Source organism: Coturnix japonica, chromosome 14, assembly GCF_054131305.1.
Source record: "Coturnix japonica strain WE chromosome 14, WE-NBRP24, whole genome shotgun sequence".
Taxonomy (NCBI): domain Eukaryota; kingdom Metazoa; phylum Chordata; class Aves; order Galliformes; family Phasianidae; genus Coturnix; species Coturnix japonica.
This window is the reverse complement of record NC_140676.1, coordinates 8,662,869-8,684,193: the sequence shown is the minus strand read 5'-3', so window position 1 is coordinate 8,684,193 and position 21,325 is coordinate 8,662,869. Positions and strand designations below refer to the sequence as shown.

Genomic DNA, 21,325 nt, shown 5'->3' with positions numbered 1-21,325 from the left:
ACAAACCAAAATGATCCCAGAGCAGTCACTGAGGGCTCTTTTCCGTGTCTTTAAACATGACAAGGATAAGGCCACTTTTAAAACCATTTTGTCAATCATCTATACAAGAGTAGGCTGAACGTTCTCTTACTATTCTTTGCAGTTGATTCTTATATGTATAATAAGCTGGTGCCAGGAAGCTTGTGTCTAAGCATAGTAATAGAGAGAGTGAAGCGGTTTATATCTAACTTTCAAAAGGTTGTGCTGTAAAATATGCAAATATCAGCTCCTGACGGTAACACAAAGCTCTCCCAGCCAATGTGTTGGATCCTGAATCACTCCCCAGCACTTCCCAAATGTGTTCAGTTTTTCCCTTCCAACACACAGCTCTTTGCACTTCATAGGTTGCATTAGAAGTTATTAGCTTTTTCCCTTGATATTTATTTGGGTTGTTTTCTTTTCAAAACCAGAAAAGAAGGGGGAAAAAAAAATCAATTTCAATTGCAAGTACAGATGAGGACTTTGGTTTCCTTTTAGACCAACCTTACAAAAGTCCATTTATTTGTAATTTATAAAATGGAAGTGAGAGAAATCAGGAACCAAATATACAGATGGGGTAAATTAATTCTCTTCTTAAACGAATTCAGATCCGTATTTTTGGTCCTGGCAGGCCAACCTGTGCCAGAGATAAGAGAAGGAAAAACCTGCATGTCTTGCCTCTTAGAAAGAGGACTTTCCCAGTCAGCTTGGTAGAGGGATGACCGTGACAGCCAAGGCTGCCAGTAGAGGAGCAGACAATGCAGAAAGGAAAATATATTCCTATTTTTGGTGAAATAAGCTTACGTTTCAAACATGCAGACTTGCGGGAGCATTCATCTCAGCAAGTCATTTTGCTCACATGTAAATTTCCTTGTAGCTCAGGAGTTTTTAATTCTCGGGCCCTTTTTACCATCTGTAACTCAATCTCTATCTTTTTTTAAAGCAATCGCAGACATCTGTTTAGATACCCATCTTTTCCATCACATGGAATTTTTGATTCAAAAACCCAAGCTCGAAAATAATACCATCGTTAGATTCCATTTCCAAGCAACCAGGGGCTGGCATTCTAAAGGCTGCCTTTTTAATTAGCCCATTCCACCACCTTGGCTGTGCTGGGCTGTGCAGAGCATGGAGCTGTGACTGCTCTTGAGGTGTGGGTGTAGGTTGGTGGTTGGGGTGAGGAGGGGGACAAGAGGCTGGGGGATGTGCTGACCAGTGTGGTTTCCCACAGCCTGTCCTCCCCAAGGGAGCCTCCCTCTGCCCTTCACTCAAAAGGATTCACCATCTTCACTCTCTCAAAAAACCACCATTCTCATCTCCTGTTCTGTATCAGAAAGGACAGAGGAAGAGAGGCTGGGGCTGGACCAGACCTTTCAGAGCATTTTAATTCTTCAGAACCATTGGAGAAGTCTTAGCTGCTTGCAGGAGTTCATAGTTTGGTGCAAAATACCTCATTCTTTGTATTTTTTTAGAACTCATTCATTAAAGGATTTTGCCCCTTAATTATCTCCTTGCTTGTCTTACCAAGAAAGCTAGACTTTTTCCATGGGTACATAGAGCATCTGATCCATTTCCACGAATGCCCCTTGATAAAGGCTGATACATTCCCTGGGGGGCAGGAGTAGATGGATCCCTCTCCTGTATGAGTTACCCAAAGGACTGAGCAGCACAGTGTAGAATGAAGCCACATAGGATTTCAATCTTATTTACCAAAACAGATGGTTGAGGACTGTTGGTGCACCCCTGCCTCTCCCAGAAGCTCATAAGGACACACAGTACGTTGGCACAAGAATTTCTTCCTCCAGCTGGGAAAACCATCTTGACTTCAGGGAAGCCAAACCTGGTTCAGAGAGATGAAAGACATGAGATATTTGGGCATACAGCTCCCACAGACAAAGACGCCAGGCACATTTTGATGAGGAAATACCATTTAAAATAGCCCATTAGGTGGTAATCTGGGCTGCATGTACCCATTGGATAACACTAGCTCAAGGGAGATTCTGCATTCCTATTCCCAGCAGCATAATTTCATTCTGCAACAATACCTGGATAAATACACAAACTCTACCAATTAGTTAAGCAAACACAATCCTATTTTTTCAGCTTCTTGTTTGGCTTCTCAGAAAATATTTACTGTCAACATGCTTACACCCAATGTTTTGTAATGCTGGTTAACAGAAGCTGGAAAAGTGCTCACCTCTAATACACAGATTTCACTTTTCTGGTGAAATTTCACAGTGTTGGAGGTTGTGTCAAATCCCAATTTGGGGAAAAATAGCAAAAATTTTGCTCAAATGTATATATATATATAAATATATGTATATAAAAGGGCATTTCAGAGAGATATTCACAGCTAGAGCACTTGAGGAAGTACTGCTCTAGATCCAGAGCACTTATCCATGTTATGAAAAAGTACTGAAAGGATGAGGAGCAGCAGCAGTGCCTATCAGTATCACACAAAGCTTTTCAGCCGTAGTTCTGTTTGGGTTTTGGAGCCAAGGAGATGACAGCAGGCACACGGTTATGGAATTCAGCCTCACTCTACAGGGTTGGCAGAAGGTGGATCAGAAGAGCTCCAGAAAAGCTTGGAGCTGGGCACTTCAGATGTGGTGTTTTAAATTCATCCATAGCCAGTGGAGAAGTATTAATATACACACATCAGAACCTTTTCTGCATACTTGAGAAAATGAAATCTAGTCAACACCGTGAGGTCTGGATGACACACATCCTCTATTTTTCATTTACTGTTCATTTGCAGAAGAGCATAAGAATGATGTTATGTGTGGACCAACATTTTTCTGGGTTTAATTTGATAGTTCCCCTACAGGGCAAGGCTAATTTCATCCACACCTGCTTTTAATAATATTTATTACTGTTGTTCTGCTCCTCAGTGGCTGCCTGAATATTCTCAGTGTGTCCATCTGGTGAGTATACCTCCCAAAATAGCCCATGACCACTCTTTCCTATTATCCCGTTTGCATGGAAGAGGTTAGGTGATCCTGCACCAACATTCTCGGTGATATCATTCATCCACACTGTAAGTTGACTTATAATCTGAAATGTGACATCTGGAGTGGTATGCAATGAGAGACTGAAGCAGAAAATTCCTTGCAGTCTCTCAAAGTCTAGATGTTATTTACGTGCTCTGTTTCCTTGCCCAGAAGAATTAACATTTGGTCAGAGAGAATAAGCAGCAGCCATTGTTACTTAGTGTCAGTTTTCTTCCCATATTTGAAGTTGAATTCTTCGTGGTTTTCAGAAAGTGGTTTCTCTGATAGGATTCCATAACATCAGCTGAACTGGGAATAGAGCAGAGCCAGCTCTGAAAGCGTAACAAAGCGTATTTTGAATGTATGGGACATGAAAAGCCACAAATGCTGGCCAAGCAACACTGTGTGCTTAAAGCCATACTCAACAAACTGGAATCTCCTCCTGCACAACAACGTCTGCTGCAACAAGTAACTATGCTCTTGAGGAAACAGCCTTTACAATGCTTGCAGTCACTAGCTGAGGCAATTCTCACTGCACAGGCACCTTCAACAAGGCAATGCTTTGCATTTCTATTTGCTTTTAGGTGCAGGAATCTCAAAATCAAAACAGGCACACCTGACGCCAAAGGAGAAATACCTTTTGACTTCACGGGCATCACGAACTGGACATAATTGATTAATCCTCACTCCTTTGCTATGAGGCAAGTGAGGGATATGAAGAGAGCACTTCACACACTGCTGTAGTGAGGCTGTCTCTGGAAAATATCAGCTGTTCCAAAACAGAGGAGCCCAGTTTGGAACAGGATGCAAAGGCCAAGAGCAGATCCAACTGGAACAATACGGGAAATGCTGATAGACAGAGTGGAATCCCCCAAAATAGATTTTGGCCCAGCACACCAGGATTAAGAGCCCTGCTTTTAAAAAGGTGTGCTGGGACTTTTAATAACCATACATAGCCAGGACTTTGTTTTTGTGTCTCACTGGAAAGATGGCCCTGCTTGTGATACGGCATCCCCTCACACCGTGCTTTCCCACTGCTTCGCTGCCGGATCAGCTGTGGCTTTCAACAGGACTGATGTGACTTCAAAGTTGAGCAGAGGGCTGCAGTGATGTCCCTGCCCTGCTGAGTGCAGCATGAGAGTGCTCAGAACTGGTGGGATGAGGGTTTCTGACCCAGCAAATAGCCCCTGAGATCTGGTAGCAGCATTTCCCATCAGATAGCAACCATGAGATCTCGGGTATCTTATGTAACTGCTATCCTTAAATAAAACATATATCTAGTTCATCTTTTTTTTTTTTTCCCCCTCTGATTTAATTAGAATCTTGCTTAGATTTTCAGGTTGGCAAAGCCTTATCTGGCAATTTGCTGCAGATGCTACTGCTTGGAGATTAACGCTTGCTTTTTAATTAAAGTTTTTCCTCAGGAAGTTTTTGATATCCCCATAGCATCATTTGAGACCAAGAAAATAACAGTGTATTATTCTTAAATTGAGCAGCCATAGCACATCATGAAACAATCACATCCCAAGAATCGCCAAAAAATTACTGTGTGGTTCCACATAAGTGTGAGCTCTTCTGGGCTTTTCTTTTAAATGAGCCTCTATTAGGAGCTCCATCAGAATTTTGCATTTCCCAAGATATCATCTCTATATTTTTTTAAGTTTACACTGATCAGTAGTAAGCACAGCCTTGTGCATTAGGTCCCAGCCAACACTAGAAAGCAGTGTTCAGCTGAGCACTAGCTGGGTTGCCACCACCCTATAGTACAGGGATGGGAAAGAAGTGGCAATAACACATGGGGGTGGTGAAGAGAGAGACCTGAAATTGGAAGGAGAAGAAAAGAGCTGTACTGTGGAAAGGCTCCAGGAAAGAAAACTGCCACAGGAATCCAGGGTCAAAGATGGAGAAGGAATTAATGCTACGCTGGGTGAGGTGAGGATGATGTGCTTTGCCATCTGAGGTCTTAGGGGGGCAGAGGGGAACAGGGGGTGGCAAACATGGCAGAGGCTTCTAAAAGATTAGGAACCCTTGTCTGCTGGAAAGAATGATCACCAGCACTAATTTAGAAACAGAAGGGAGTTACTGCTGCTGGTAATGCTGCTGAATGGACCCTCTGCCAGGGCTCAGCACCAGCACTGCACAGACATAAAATGAAACAATGCTCTGTGCCCAGCGAGTTTCCAGATGATGGGTGGGATGAGGGATGCAGCCAGCAAGGAGCCCACGCTGTAGATCCTGCAGGCTTCTTTCTCTTCATCTCAGCCCATTCACACACACTGTGCCTTGCTCCAGCGTGGTGTGGTCTCGCAACAAATCGGTGTCTCAGAGAAGCACTGCTCCACAAGGCTTTTTAAATTACTTCAGACTGAGAAGACACCCCAAACTTGAAGCAGCCTTGGCTTTCTCTAATGGCCCTTAATTCTATGAGGAACTGCAGTAAACATGCAAGAAGCCTCTTTATGTATAAAGAGAAGATGAGAAAGAAGAGAGACAAGTTTTCGCATTAACTAACAGCTTCCTGGTAACTTTGGGGGACACTGAGGGACCTGGGTATCCCCTTTGTAGGTTGAATACATGGCTTTGTATGTGAGGCAATTGATTGCCGTGCAATATGCAAACTGCACAAAGCATCCAACCCAGGAGAAACGTTAGACGTTTCCTAAAGAGGCATAACCATTTCCTTCTGCCAGGCCCTAGGTTACGCAGGGATCTGAGTCCCTGCTTTAAACACAAAGTGTTCCCAGATGTGCATGCTCGGGTCCTGACCACACCATCAGGTCTTACCCACACTGGGCAGCCCCTGGGTCTCCCCACAGCCCTGCCCTGGGCCCAGCCTGGGCTCTGCTCCCTGCATGGCATCAGGTCCCATAATCTGCCCATCCCTCTGGGTTGCCAGGGTTTGTGGGATGGGCCCCTGCCCTGCCAGCTGTGCTGTCACACCTTACTCCCACTCCCAGCCCTCCTTGCTCCTGACAGCAAAAAAGGAATTCTCTGCACTCCCCTTCGGGACTCAGCGAGGTGCTGCTAATTTGTGTCAGACTTGCACATTGATGTTTCCAATGTTTCCACGCTGCAGTAGATTTGAATGTATTAGACTGGAGAGGAATGCTAGAAATGAGCCCAAACTAAAATTAAATACCAAAATACATCAGAAAATTGAGCATGAATAAAGCTAGATCTAGAAACTTCTGCAAGCACCTCTTATATCCTGCATGTATCTTCACAATAGGCAAATCCATGGCAGCACTGATTCATACATCCCCACTCACAGGATTTCTTGACATCTAAAAAGCAGCTGGGTTGGAGTTTAGACAGCTTGACGATTAGGATGAGTTTGATATCTTAACATTTGGCTACTCCATTTTCTGACTTTCAAACAGTTCCACAGAAGTATGCGTGAAATATGTGAACATTCCTCCCACTGTTTTTCAGCCATGGAAGGAAAATAACCTGCGCACCAGATGTGCTGTGCAAAGCCCCTGCCTGCCCCTCAGCCGCAGCACGCGTGCCTCTGCGGGGCCTGACCCACCTCCAGCCCAAATGAGGAACAGATGGAGCACCACGAACGGCAGGAACAAGACTTTGCTTTGAACCACATTCCTCCTATCAAAGGGCCCTCTGTCTTGCCTTCCCCTCTGTTCCTCTGGGTAATCATAAGGAAAGAACCGAGCGTTTCGAAAAGCCTCCTGGGGACAAATCCACTTCTAGTGTAACTCTGCTGAAGTTAATGGTGTTGCGCCATGAATTAAAACAGCACCATAATATTAAAAAACAGACAGCACACTACTCTGTAATTACTGTCTAAGAGAGCAACAATAATAAAAATGATTCATTCTTACAGACCCCAAAGGGCACAGCTGGCTCAGGCAGTTTAAAAGGTGAAGATAAAAGGAGGCAGCTAGAATGCAGTGATTTTTAATTTGTATATACATATGGGTAAATGACAGATAACACCAGCTCTGCACTCATTTTAAGAACAATATGCTAGAAATAAAATTTAATGTGACTGTGAGTTTTAAAAGACTGATATAACAGAAATAGCTCTTAGGAAAATTAAAGGCCTTCTTTCATACTGCCTTAAATTAGAAACAAATTCATTCTAATCAAGAGTTACTCCGTTGTAAGCTTAGTGCAAAGGAATTTGCCCCCATAGCACCCCAATGGGTGTCCTTAACACAATCAAACACCAGGAATTGTATTTTACCCCCCTCAAAAAAAAGGACACGGTTATTTTTTTAGGCAGATAACATTTAAAGGTCATTGTAATGGGAAGGAAGCATCTCTTGCATTAAGTTCTGTGTAGTTGGTACAAATGGTGCAGTCTGTTCCTTTATGGACTTCCCCTTACAATAGCATATGGAGGTGCGTGGAAGGCGCGCTGAAGCTCAGTGACGTTACACAATGCAATGGCAAAGGCAGAGATCTGATGGAATTACTGCATTCAGCAGCAACTGCTGTATCTCACTCTTTCTTGTTACTTAAGTGAGATTCATCTAAGCAATAATCCTTTCCAGCCAAAGTAATAACACCCCCATGATGAGAATTGATCTTCCAAGCACAGGAGGTTCCAGTGAAAGAGCCCAGTTCCAAGTATTCCCACAGACTGGCTGAGGAGAACCTCTGCTTTCCCACCAGCGCAATGAACGATCCAGCCAATACTTCATGGTCATTAGTTACTCAGATGTCCCTGGTGGCCTTATGGCCTCTTATACACACAGCAACACAGCTTTCCTTTTGTGTGCAATCAATAACAAGGCTGCCACACGCGCCCTTTGTACCTGCCCTCAGCCAGAACACAAAGTCTCACTCTCTAGCGGTGCCAGCCATCACCATTTCCCAGAATAAATTATCTAGGGAAGCAATGTTTTATTGCAAAAACAGCCCAGGCTTTCAGTTACAGTGTAACTGGGAAAATAAACAGAGAGAAGGAAATATATAAATATATATTCTACTGCTAAAGAACAACAGCAAACAAAACAGCAGGCTCCATAACGATGTATGGAAGTTTATCTTCTTGATCAGACAGGCCTTGATTACAAGGGATGCTAGCTTCTCTGTGGATAACATCCTGGTAGATATTAACACTGAACTAAAAGGATTCCCCCTGCTTAAAGACGTACCCAGGTTCTCCTTTCTTTCCTGCTACCAAGGTACATGCTGACTTTCCATTAGAAATGCCACAGCTGTCACCCAGTACTGAGATACAGCAACAAACCCAGGCAAAAAGGAATGACAGAATGTAAAACATGTAAGACTTTGAACAAATACAACTTTAATAATGCTTTCCTATTTCCACTTAGCATGGGCTGCTAATTCTGTGCAGAAGACATAATGCTTTTCCCCAAAAGTCACCGTAATAACAAGGGCTAGAAATGCATTTGTTAAATGAAAGCTGAGTATAATGAAAACACACAGGGTCAGAAGCTGAGAGTCCATGGAAAGCATCAAACATGGAGTCCCGTGATGGAACAATATGAGTTATTAAGACTAAAGAATCGTTAAAAGAACCCTGCGATTTTCCATCTGTTTAAGGCAGACAATACTTTGTTAGTTTTAGTGCACATTCCTTTGTTCAGGCAGAAAGATCCACACTACAAAAGCTCCTTTAATGGGCTCAAAGGAACAGCTCTCAGTTTGAAACTGACAAGGTTAAGCTTCACCTAACAGTGCGACATTTAACAGAACAAAATCCACAGAAAAATAGAAAAAAAAATGAAACCTTTGAGGCTTTGTCACACTGCAGAGCACTTCAGAGACACTGATTATGAGATTGTGTTTGTACTAAAACAACACATTAATCACCTGGAGAGGCTGGAAGTGAGGAGGAAGATTGCAAGAGTGGATTATCAAACCCTCAGACTTAACAACACTTGGAAGGAGACCTCTTAAGTGCTTGGCCACCTATGTAGGTGTGTGCTGTGTGAAGCTCTTAGTGGGCTCTGAGAGCCCTTCTTGGTGCCAATATCTATTTCTGAGTGTCTTATTCCTTTAAAAATCACCTGTCATTTTGGCTTTTTCACACGGGGCTTAAACCTCAGTAAGACATCTATATAGAGAGCTGAAGAACTGCCACATAGACTGACACTTCTTGATGTTACAGGTATGAAGACGTCGTGGAAATAAAACCTAAAGCACAAAGATCTAAAGTCCATATATATATATTATACATACATATAATGTAACATATAATAAGGGCACTTCGGCTGGCTGTTGTATTAGCGATGTACGTGGTTCTGAACCTCTGTTTGCTGGTGTCTGAGAGGAAACGACTCTAGTAAAGCGCAGTTCAATCTCTATATACGCCGACCAGCATCTGTATGCGGTCAGGCGGAACCGAACCCGGTACCAGCGGCTCAGCCGGCAGCGGAAGCGGCGGGGCGAGCAGCGGAAGAGGCGGGGGCTGTGCGAGCAGCGGCGGCTGGAGGTGCTGGGTGAGGGGCGGCGGGGGCGGCTGTGATGGAGGGGAAAAAGGAGGGGGTATAGGAGTCTTTATAGGTTGTTAATGCATCTTTATTGTGTTTCAAATATGTAACGCTTTCAGAATGACGTCCTTGGTTGACGTACCCCTGGATTATGAGAAGATGTTTGCTCATCGGTTCACGTCAGATGATAAAGAGTACCAGGAGTACCTGAAACGCCCTGCAGATCCCCCTCCCATAGTTGAAGAATGGAGAAACAGATCTGGTGGCAATCAGAGAAACAGAGATCGGTACTGGTGTCTTTTTTTGTATATATATATATTGTATGTATATATACATACATACATATGACAAATGTATACAAATACCTGGTCATACTATCACTTATTTATTTCAGAGTAAAGATAGGAATCTGTAACGATAGCAGAACTATCCCTGTAGTTATCTACGCTTAAGGAACAGTCTAATCACATCATTACCTGTTGCTAGCTGTCCAAAACCACTTTCCATTTGTAAGCTGAACATTTGCTGCTCTGTGTTAGACTAGTCTGCATTTCTTCTATTAGAAGCACCTGTAAAATCAATCATCTCTGCCTAGCAAAGGCAATATTACCTGCCTACAGCTAAATACTTTAAACTATATTATTAGTTTTTTCAGAATGTAATTGTAGCTTTTTACTTAATCCTGGACAGTAACATCTCATTTCTGTGAGACTGAAAAAGGGCTGTTCCAGCATATGGTATGTTTCATAATGCTAACATTGTCCATAACAATAGTGCTACAGCTGAAAAGCAACAGTTGAGCCTGAACAGTGACAAACTGACACTGATAATTAGCTCATTGAGCATCATCAATTTATGCTATATACTTGTACTCTTGAGTATGGGAATCCACAAAGGACTGAAGCAGTAAGTAATATATTAGGGTACAGACTCCCAAGACCATGCTGTTAGCCATGTGAAAGGAGTTCATTATTGTCAACCTTTTAAAAACTCACAGTTTATTTGAATATTTGATAATTCTTTTCTTTGCAGGTTTCAAGATGGCAGGTACTTCAGAGGGGACAGATACAACTGGCAAGGTGACCACAGATCTAATCAGAGGCCAGACAGAGGTTGGGGTAACAACTACCAGCAGCACAGACAAGGACAATCCTACTATGGACAGTATGGCTACAACTCCTACAACCCAGGGCCTCGTTACCATCCTTACTGATGGTACCTGTGGTTACAAAGCCCAGCAATGCTATGTAATAAGTTAGATTTTGGATTTCATTTGTCATCAGTTTCCTTTTTTTTTTGGTGGTTTAGAGATACCTAAAGAATCTATGTTGAAGTCCATTGTTGTTTATTTGTAGTGTGAATTGAACAAGAGAATACCTTTTATGAATAATAAAAGTCCATTGTATGGTTTGTTTAGTCTGTAGAAATGTAACGTAAGATCCATCCCATAATCTTTTATCTCCATCACTGAGATCTTCTCTGGTACATTCTGTAAAACATAACAGGTCTGGGGAAGGTTGCTGTGGCTTGTCTGCAGCCTGTTAACATTGGTTTAAGATAAATGTTTGTAAAAGTGACAGACTGACAGACTGTGGCTTTCTCCAGAGAGCATTTCTTAGTTTGGTTTTTGATAGTGAGATAAGCTTAGTTTGAATTTCTGATGCCTTAAAGAGAAGAAATGTGATATTACAGAAGCATTTTATGGGGTTGGAATTTATGGAAACTCAAAATAGGAACTTCTTTGGTGTTTGATAGAGGTATAATATCTCCATATTTGATTTGTTGTCAATAGCAGGAGAAATAAGAACTCCCATATTATATAAACTCCTGTCCATTGAGCCAATGGCTTAAATCTTTGTGCAGCATTCCTTCTGAAACATGGTCTAACAATTAGTGTAAGAAATAAGTAGTTTAAATATTTAATCTTCTTACTCTAGAGCTCAGTGGTATGCTACTTTAACCTTAGATGTGGAACCAGACTTAGATTAATTTGTATCATCTTAAATTTGCTATGTGCATAACATATTCTGGATTTCCATTTCAGTGAAGCTGTAAAACTGTGATGTCTACTGTAATCAGTTTGTATGAAATACTGTGTGGCTGTTATACAAGAAAGGAACGATAATCAATACTGTTCTTTGTTTCATGAGAAAATAGCGTAAGCAGTGAAGAGTGGGGTATTTTGGGGGTTCTTTTTGGTTTGTGGAATTTCAATACTGTTAATTATTCACACAATAAAGGTATTTCAAGTTTAAGGATGTTTCTGAACATTTATGAAATCTACTTCTGAAACATGCAGAATTGCACCGCTCATCTGGGCTGGCTGCTGCTCAAGAAGCAGTACTAACAGATAAGTATTAATACTGGACAGCTGCTGGTTTGAATTAGAAGAGTAGCCTACTCAGCTAAAATAAAGAGGATGAGACATTGTAATTAATTAGAAGTCTGGAGTGTTAATCCTCTACCTTATGCCTGACTGTAATAGGGTCAAAGTCCCTTATTTCACCGTTTGCATGATAAGCTAATTTGTACCGAGGGAGCTGTGCATTTCTTTGTACTTGACATTTACTTCAGCTATTGTACAAAAACAGAATAATCTCTGTTGACTGTTGTAAAAGTCATGACATTAAGGGGTAAGTAGTTCAAATTATCTTGTTTTAAAAAGTATAAATACAGAAGTCAAAAGCACAGTCTCAGCTCATAGGATGTTGCTAAAAAACTAAAGAGCCTGGTTACTGTTGATCTTACAAACATGCTGTATGTAGCTTTTAAATAGAATCATTTAGGTTGGAAATGACCTTTAAGGTCATCAAGCCCAACCATCGCTTAGCCCCAAACCTCATCTATGTGTCTTTTGAATACCTTCAGGGATGGGGATTCCACCACCATTGTGGGCAGCCTATTCCAGTACCTAACAACCAGTTCTGTGAATAAATATTTCCTGGTATGCAATCTAAACCTTCCTCAGAGTATCTTGAAGTCATTTCCTTACTTCCTATCTCTTGACATGTGAGAAAAGAGACCAACACCCTCCTTGCTGCAACCTCCTTTAAGGTAGTTAAAGAGTCGTGAGGTCTCCCTTCAGTTTCCTTTTTTCCTAGACTATACAGCCCCAGTTCCTTCACCTGTTCCTCACAAGTCTTGTGTCCTAGACCCTTCACTTGCTTTATTACTCTTCTATAAATGCATTCCAGCAGCTCATTATCTTGTACCAAAAAGGAACTCGGTGCTCTAGGTGCGGTCTCACCAGTGTCAAGTACAGAGCATGCAGTCTGTGATGCTAAAGGTCCTCACAAGTGTTTTTTCCCCTGCCTGCTAAAAGTTCTCTTCTTTTTCCCTTTCCATCTATTATTAAGAGCTTTGATGCAATATTTAATATCATACTCCCCAGAGTACTTGTCTTGAATTCAGCTATTTAACCTCGGAAAAGTAGTGAAAGATTTGTTCTTCCTTGAGGAGTTCTCCTGGATAAAATGCACCCTTTTTAATCCTTGATACTTAACCACCATTAACATGGAAGAGCTTTTACACCAGAGGATTTAAGAGATCATCCAAAATTCCTCTCTGTGCACTGAAGAAATCCTGCAAGGTGGTTTGGTGGAATTCCTTTTTAATGCAGAATCACATGCAAGATGCCAGATAACCCAGACTCCTACCTCCTAGAAAGGAGAGCATCTCTTTCTGCAAAGAGCCCGATGCTGCCTGCTGTGCCAGGGACGCCAGGCTGTGCCAGGATATTCTTCCTCCTTACCATCTGGAGTACCATCTAAGGTTGAAATAAAACCTGGCAAAAATCATGGGTTCTGTCTTATCTGTTACTTGTCCTCAAAAGCCCAATGACTGTTTTAATTTTAGTATCTTTCAGTGAGTGAATAAATAATCCACACAACTGTGAACAAGCCGTAGAAGCAGATACATATGGATGGCCTAAGTGGAAGTTAGCAGAGTCACATGCTCAGTGGTCTCTGGTGTCACATTTTGAGTGATCAGGAAAGACATCAAGACCAAGTGCAGTTTCCTGGTTTCTGTCTTTACACCCTTGAATTGTGCTATTGACCAGCCATGTCACCATTAAAACTCAGTTCAACTTTAAGAACTTGTATGATACACAGAACTTCCTTGGAATAATTACAGCAAGAATCCATTCTATTAATGAATGCAGTTCTAAATAAATGCGTGCCTCGCGCTGGACAAAAAAGCCATCAGAATTCAATATATTTTAGCTCCAGAAGTTTCCATTTAGATGAATAATTATCTGTGATGAGGCCCAGTTTATTGCTTCTGTCAAGCTAAATAAAGCCATTAAGTACTGTTGTTGTAGATGATAAAATTGAAGCAAGACAAGGTTAACACCTGCAGCTTCGAACACTACAGAAATGGTTTGCTTTAAATATGACGGAGCTCTCAAGGTAAACACTGAAGTTACACATTCAGTGCCTGGAATCTGACTTTAAAAGAATTCTTCCACCTGACATTTGCTCAGATGTCATTATTAATATGAATAAAACAAAAGAAAGATAAATGTTATGTTTTAAGAAATGACTGCCATGTTACCAGGAGTCTGAAAAGGGCCAAAGTTTGTGGATGGCTCTTGCAGCCATTTGAAATCCCTTCCTGAACACATACAGCAATTCTGTGTAGATGGTAAATCCATACCAAGGAACTACCGTACTAGATTACAGATGCAACTATTTGCAAGAAAACTATTTGCAAGAAAACTCAGTAGCTTTCATACAGTTCCCAACTAGTACTTTAAAAAACACCAACAACTAATTCACTATGTAGCTGAAGGCAAAAGAAAGTGCATGAAAACATTCTTAGCATGATTTGTGAGAGACAATTTTACAAGCATTCACTGCAGTTCAACCTCTATTTTACCCTAACTCTGCAGCTGGGAATAGGAACGCACAGACGTGCCTTGAAAGGTTAGCTTGAAGCTGAAACACCTTCAAGAGGCACTTTAAAAGAGATTTCAGACATTGAAGAGAATGTCTTATTTCTGGTATAGGTATCATCAACTCAGCTTCTAGAAAATGTGTACTGCATCGTCTGCACTTTCAATTTACTTGAATGTACCTAAGCTCCTACTCATCATTTGCAAGTAAATATTCTGCTTAGCCAAGAAACACCTCGTTTGCTCCTTACACTGAGGTGTTGGAAGGAAAGTTCTCTTTATATCAAATTTAAGCTAACGTTTCCCCTTTACTACCACTTCTATGGCCTATATTCTTACTCAGTACAGCATGGGCTGCACTTAGTGGTTGTCAATCCTCACCTGTTTATGTGAACAGCGATGCTGAAGTGTTATCACAACTCCACTCCGCCCTTGACTTCTTAAGTGCCCTATCCTATTAAAATGCAAATTTATTACAGGAGATGGTAAAAGTTGATAACAGCTACATTTTTCTGCAAGTCTAATAAGCACAAGGCATCATTTCTATTGGTTACCTCCTTTGTTACTGGTAACAAGCAGGAATAAGAATGAATGCTGATTTTTCTTAAAACATAAAAGCTTCTTTTTCAAATAATATTTCATACATACCCACAAAATGTAAAAATCTAAGGCTAAAATTATTTGTATGAAGGTATGTATCAGCAGATATACAAATGTATATCAGCACACTGTAACATTTCATACAGTTTCTGGCCACCGTGTTCCAAGCACTTCTTGTGACCAGAAGGCAGATGCTCCTTGTCCAAACTCACATCTGAAGCCTGTTTCTGAAGAAATATTTGGAAGGACCTATTTTCTATTGACCCATGTACATAATAAAAATAAATTAACAGTAATAATCACCAAACTCAACCAGCCCCGAACTATTATTCTTTTTAAGTAATAGAATTAGATATTCCACAGCAAAGCCTTGCTTCAATGGTTTTAATTGCATGAGCACTTGAATACAAATGAAACCTCTGGAGTTCAGGTTTAGTGCAAGAACTGCATGTGGATACATATTCTTCTCTGATCCAGCTCGTGTTACTCATCTTTATGCCACATGCTCAAAACACCCACTCTGAAATGAACTGATGCAGCACCAAGCTCGGGGTCCACATGCACTCTCATCTAAACCACAACCGCAGCTGAACTGCTGCAAGAACATAAAGAAGCTTAACCTCAAACTGCCACAGGGGCAAATCCTATTTCTGCAGCCCTGAAGCTCAGGGAACATTTCCATCAGCACAATTACGGTTTTTGTTGTTCTAAGGAAAGATAGGAGTGGGAAGGGCACATTGCACTGCCCGGGGAAAGATTAGAAGGTGTATGGATGGGCTAAAGGAGCAATTGTTTCACAGCTGCTCATACCCTTTAGGGGAAAATATGTTTTGAGATTTAATTATTGGTTATCAGATGACTTCACTGCCACTCCACTACCTGGGGGGAAAAAAAAGAAATTCCTTCCTCCCCCGGACTGCAGGGACCTCCACAGACCACAAGAAGCACAACAGGAACCCAGGAATCTGGAAGCAGTTCAGTACACTGTCAGGATTTTCATGCCCCTAAATAAGGTGGATAGATCCAGGGAATGATAAACAAACCGCTATCGATTACATGCCCTGCAGCCTGTGCAAATCCAATTGAAGAAGGTCTCCAGACCTCACCAGCACAATTTTAGTCTTTAAGAAACAAAATGGATTTAGTGCCAGCTAATAAAAGATCAGCCTACTTCTACATCCCTTCATACTTGCATTAGACAAACTCTTAATACCGGTCTAATGGTGCTTTTTTCAGTCTCATGCTCTTTTTACTCTCTCCCTCCTATCATTACACAGGCATTATGCTATTCTATGTCAGATATTCATTTTAACAAATTCTCATATTCTTGAAGGCTCTTGAAGACATTTTCAGAGCTACTGCATAATTCTGAAAAGACAACTTTGCTGCAGTGCCACTAATTCTGCGTGAACAAAACAGAAAGTTAAAAGGCAAGGATGTTTTCAAAGACAGAACCAGACACAAGTGTTAATTCTCAGCTCAGCTACAAACCACTTTCAATGCCTTTGTGTCTCAGTTTCCCATCTGTAAAACAGTGTTAGGTCTGCCCTGCTTCCCTTCTCTGTGCTGTGCACTCCAGATCTTCCAGACAGGTTGCCTCTTTTAAATGTACAGGTATGGAACATAACAACCTCAGCTGGATCGCTATGACCCAATATGAGGTGTTAGAAACATTCTGGTGAATGAATTGATTTACTTTCCTGATGATTTTTTTTCCCTTTTAAACAAAGCCAAACACATTCTAGACACTATGCAGGCTGTGATGATTTAAACACTGCCTTTATTTCACTGTGTAGTTACACAGCACAGTATTTACAAGTGCACAGCTGGGATTATGTGGCCTAGAAAGCTCTCAAAGCTAGACCTATGCTAAATAAATGATTCTAACTCCTATGGGTGCAATAGAATAAACCCTCTAAAATATAAGCTGCATAAAACCAGCCTCATCATAACAGTACAGCTTGTCCAATTCGACAGTTAATACAGAATTAAATACCAAATTAAAAAGAGGTGAACTAAAAACAAAGGGACAACACACATAAACTTGATTCCAGATCAATAAAACTGATGATGGTACTACTGAATGTGCTATTCATCTACATTTAATTAATTTCTTAAGAAGCAAGTCGGGTTTTTTTTTGTATCTAAAGGAAAGGAAGAGGAAACAAAATTCAGTGGGATAAGAGGAGGAGTGGAAGAGTCAGCTGAGATGAAAGAGGGGAATACACTGACGCAGGCAAAAGAAAGAAGTGACAGATTATCACTACCAATGTGTCTTATCAGAAATAAAAAGTCTTCTACAAGAGTCTACTGAAAGGTCAAAGAGAGTGTTCTTAGAAGCTGAGAAGATGAAATCATTTGACGGAAGGTAAAATACAAATCTGTTTAAAAGCCATTTGTGATTGAGGAGAACTGGAAGACAAAGATGGCATCACAATATCTTGGCAAGAAAATTCTTCCAGATGGCATTTCTTTCTCATTAATGCTCTGGGGGAGGATCCTAGACATCCCAGCAGGTCCCGTCGTGACTTTGGATTCAAATCCATCCACAAACTCAGCTGCTCTTTGGCTCAACTCCACTTTTGCTGCATACGCAAATGGCACACTGCAGGACACGAGCTGATGAATGAGTTTATCTGCTTAGTTTTTTTCTCTTTGGATCACACTTTCTAAATATGCTTTGGAAGGCACAAACCTGCCCATGAACATGTCCACCAGTACATGGCTCAGAAAACCTCAAGATATGCAGGTTTTCCATTACTAGCACTTGTAACATGCACAAAGAAACTTTAACAGCTGAACGTCAGCTTTTTTTTAAATCCATTCCTCCCTAAGCAGACATCAAGATGGCTACAACGACCCTGAATTAAGACCAGATTTAATGTCTACATCTTGGCTTCCTTCGTCAAAATTAGAGCACGGCCTTAAAACAGTCTCTTTATGGAAAAGCAGCTGCACAAAGAGAAACCAAATGTCAGCACTGTCTTGTTCCTTAAAGACTGGCCAAAGGCACATTGTTCAGCATAAGCTGACATAGTTGAAGTACCCATGGTATGCTTGTACACGAGGGTATGGGTGTGCTGCTTTGGTTTAAATTAGACTCAGGAACTTAGGAGAGCCAAGGAACCTATTAAAATCTCTCCTGAGCTCCCATAGTGTCACTCAGCCACACACAGTTTACTGTGGCTACCTCATAGTTAACTGCACAAGAATGCTTCAGTTTCAACAGCTGACAGGAGGTTATTAACAACAGAAAATGACAGAAGGTACCAAAAAGTCATGGACGTCTCACTAAGATTTGCCTTAGAGCACAGAGGGATGGGCAGTGCTACAGATCTGAAAAACAAGCAGAGGTCAAAAAGCAGAATTTATTTGAATTCCTACAGATTAAGCTGCTAAGTAAAGCACATTCCTTCCTGTGAACATAACAGACATAAATACATAGGAGCCGACAGCACACTGCTGCATGCTGGGAAGCTAAACAAATGTTATAACACATGAAGGATCTCATGCATGTAACATCTGCATTGCAACTGCGGTGGGTAACACCATGCAGGGTCTGTGCAGCTCTAGAGCCTGATGCTGCCCTGCTTGCCCCTGTGCCATGCTGGCCTGCAGGCAGAACTGCAGAGCGCACCATGTGGAACAAGGCTGATGGTCTGCAGGCAGATGATAAACAGCAGACACCCATGCAGTAATAGCAAGGACTTCTATTTTAATTGGCAAAGCAGTACAGCAGAACCACTGGTGGGTAGTTATGACTTCATTTAATTCAATAAATTATTTTGTGTCCACACCTTGCTCAGTTTCCAAGTCAACACATCATATCAGATGAAGATAAGCATGACATCCTGAATACTGATGTAGGTCAGAACGCTATTTAAATTAAAATAGTTTGTAAGTCCAGTCCACTGGCCCTTAGTCAGCAAACTTTATGATACACAAGGCAAAGGAGGTAGAGGAATAAAGCAAAAAATCAAACATAGTATGTTTTGAGAACAGTTAAAATAGATACTTTAATTAACATTTGTAACCTTGTAGGAGCTTTCAAATTCATATGGCTTTAAATGATGATTTTGACAAAAAAAAACCCACTTTTTTTTTTTTTTTTTTTACATCTGTAAAAGGCATTAGTAGGAAATTAAAAAGCTGCAGGAAAATTGGGTTTTTCACATTTATTATGAGCCTACTCTAATAGTGCCAAAGGAGAAGTATTTATCATGCACTGCTCCTTCCCTTTGGATGCTCTCTTCCTATCTGGTCTATCTCACATGGGGATCTTGGGCACCTTAAGTCCCAGCACAACTAATTCCATTACCTGGTTTCTAGATGCCTTTATCCCATTTGTGTTTACACAAAGTCAAGCATGTGAAAGGAGCTTTGACTGTGAACACATTATGATAGAGGACAGGAGACAGATACCACACTGCACTGGCTTAAACAAATCAGGATGCTGGTACTGAATAAAGCTGTGTGGGGCAAAGGGCTGGGTCACAGAGCCATGTCATATAATGCTTTCACATCAGTACACTCCACAAGTCTTCAAAACAAAGTCATAACCCTGGCTGTACAATTCATAAAGCCATCAGATATCATGGTGAGAGGAATGCTGAGGCATACAGAAGACTTGCTTGCTTCATAGTTCTATTCCTACCTCTGAGCACTCAATGCAGTTTCTCTGATGCTTACACAGAGGGAGATGCAGTGCTCCAAAATCACAGAAAACTAATTTTTGTGACTGAGTTGACTCCTGCCTCGTTTCTCCCACATAAACCTGTCTTCTATATGGCATGCTTTGCCCTTAGCACAGAGGAGCTGATCTATGCTACAGCAGTTTGGAAATTGTTTTAAGTTGGTATTTTGCTATAAGAGAGAAGAATGCAGTGCCTAGGGTACTGAAAAAGACAGCAACATTTTCAGCTCCTTCCACGAGTCTCATGATCTACTCTTCAATCTTTTGCCATTAGTATTTAATGGTATTATAATTACTGTGAGCCTCTAGAGTTCAGAATAACCGCAAAACAAATACAACCTTGATTACGCTCTTATTATTATTTGTCTTACAGAGACAACTAGAGACTTGGAGCTTTACCCATGGAAAAGAGAAGTATGCATCTCCAAGAACCTGCAACTCATCTACAGTGAGAATACATAGATTATTACAGATAGAAAGGAATGGGGGAAAAGGACAAAACACAGATTGCTATACCCAGTTCAGATGCTCTTGTTATTTTAAGTGTGACATTCTTCTTTGGAAAACATCCTCACAAAACTGGACACAAAGATAACTGGCAGTCCTAGTCAGTGAAATTGGCTCACATCTTAATGTTTAGGACATGTTCTTCTTTAAAATACTTCAATACAGCTCACTCTCCTCTGCTGCCAATTCTAATCTCCCAACAGTCTTGATATAGTGTATTCTCCCCTGACAAATCTGGTGGCAGTCACGCTTGTTTGTTACAATTAAGAAGCCACTGATATATTTACCCTCTAAAGTCATAGGCTGTATTTATCCCCTAAAACTGAACAGGAACATAGCAGTAGAACAAAGGCTTCTTTGTGAAGAAAAGCACTTCATTTTGGAAGAGACAAAGGATGGGTGACATTTTTACTTGACACTGTTCACAGGCAGCAAGGCAAAAGAATACAAGTGTTTGATTTACCTTCTCATGTACAACACTGTTGAAAGAGTCACTTAATCAGAAGACCTAATTTTACCATTCCTAAGTGATTCCACTTAAATTTTGACATGTCATCCCCTTTTGGTATTTGCCCTCTTTCAACACTGGAAATTAATATAGCAGAGGAGCAATGATCAGTATGAATTTCTCTGAGTTCAAATTTCTCTTTTAATTAAGTCTTAATGCTTTCCTGACAAAGAAAAAGAAAGGAATGTCTCATTTGGAAACAATTTTTAATACAGTCCACGGTTATCTTCCCCCTGCAGAGCAAACCCATGTGGAGTGCACTAACCTGAATGAGTGCTTCTGGCAGCAGCCCGTCCCGCTGCAAGGGGACCACAGGGCTGCCAGGTCAGCATCATGGAAACCTGTGGGAGACCTCACAGTGCTTTGGAGGGAGCTCTGCAGATGAGGCAGGACCGTGGGAGTTGCAGCTGGATGACAGTGGTGTCAGGGGGATGTGCTGACCTCAGAGCAATTACAAAGTATTAGTCCTGACTTGCTGTGAAGGACAGAAGTTCGGTCAACAGAGAGAAAAAAAAGAATACCATCAACCTGTAGCTGCCTTAGTAGAATCAGTTCACTTGCATGAGATGAGAGGGCAGGACAGATGAGCTGAGAGTGGCACACAGATTTTTCCATCTATATTTGTATTTGAACCCGCACGTCTCTAAATAACAACAGCACCAGTAGATGCTCTTTCCTTATGACACATGGGCA

At 41.2% G+C, this 21,325-nt stretch overlaps 1 protein-coding gene and 1 long non-coding RNA gene across 3 annotated transcripts; one reads left to right on the top strand and one right to left on the bottom strand.

The window, feature by feature from the left end:
* Positions 1-1,701: 1,701 nt before the first annotated feature.
* Positions 1,702-21,012, bottom strand: LOC146758450 (uncharacterized). The gene is made up of 2 exons (XR_014934337.1): positions 20,898-21,012; positions 1,702-1,858 (listed from the first exon to the last, which is right to left on the bottom strand). It is a non-coding gene; the product is annotated as an uncharacterized LOC146758450 (long non-coding RNA).
* RAMAC (RNA guanine-7 methyltransferase activating subunit) lies at positions 9,404-11,685 on the top strand. Of its 2 annotated transcripts, none has more exons than XM_032446920.2 (3): positions 9,404-9,432; positions 9,550-9,717; positions 10,463-11,685. In XM_032446920.2, the coding sequence occupies exons 2-3, from the start codon at positions 9,551-9,553 to the stop codon at positions 10,641-10,643; spliced, it is 348 nt and encodes a 115-aa protein (XP_032302811.1). In that variant the 5' UTR covers positions 9,404-9,432; position 9,550; the 3' UTR covers positions 10,644-11,685. The 2 variants fall into 2 exon arrangements, with proteins under 2 accessions (XP_032302811.1, XP_015728511.1); XM_015873025.3 differs by having other exon boundaries at positions 9,404-9,439.
* Positions 21,013-21,325: the final 313 nt, after the last annotated feature.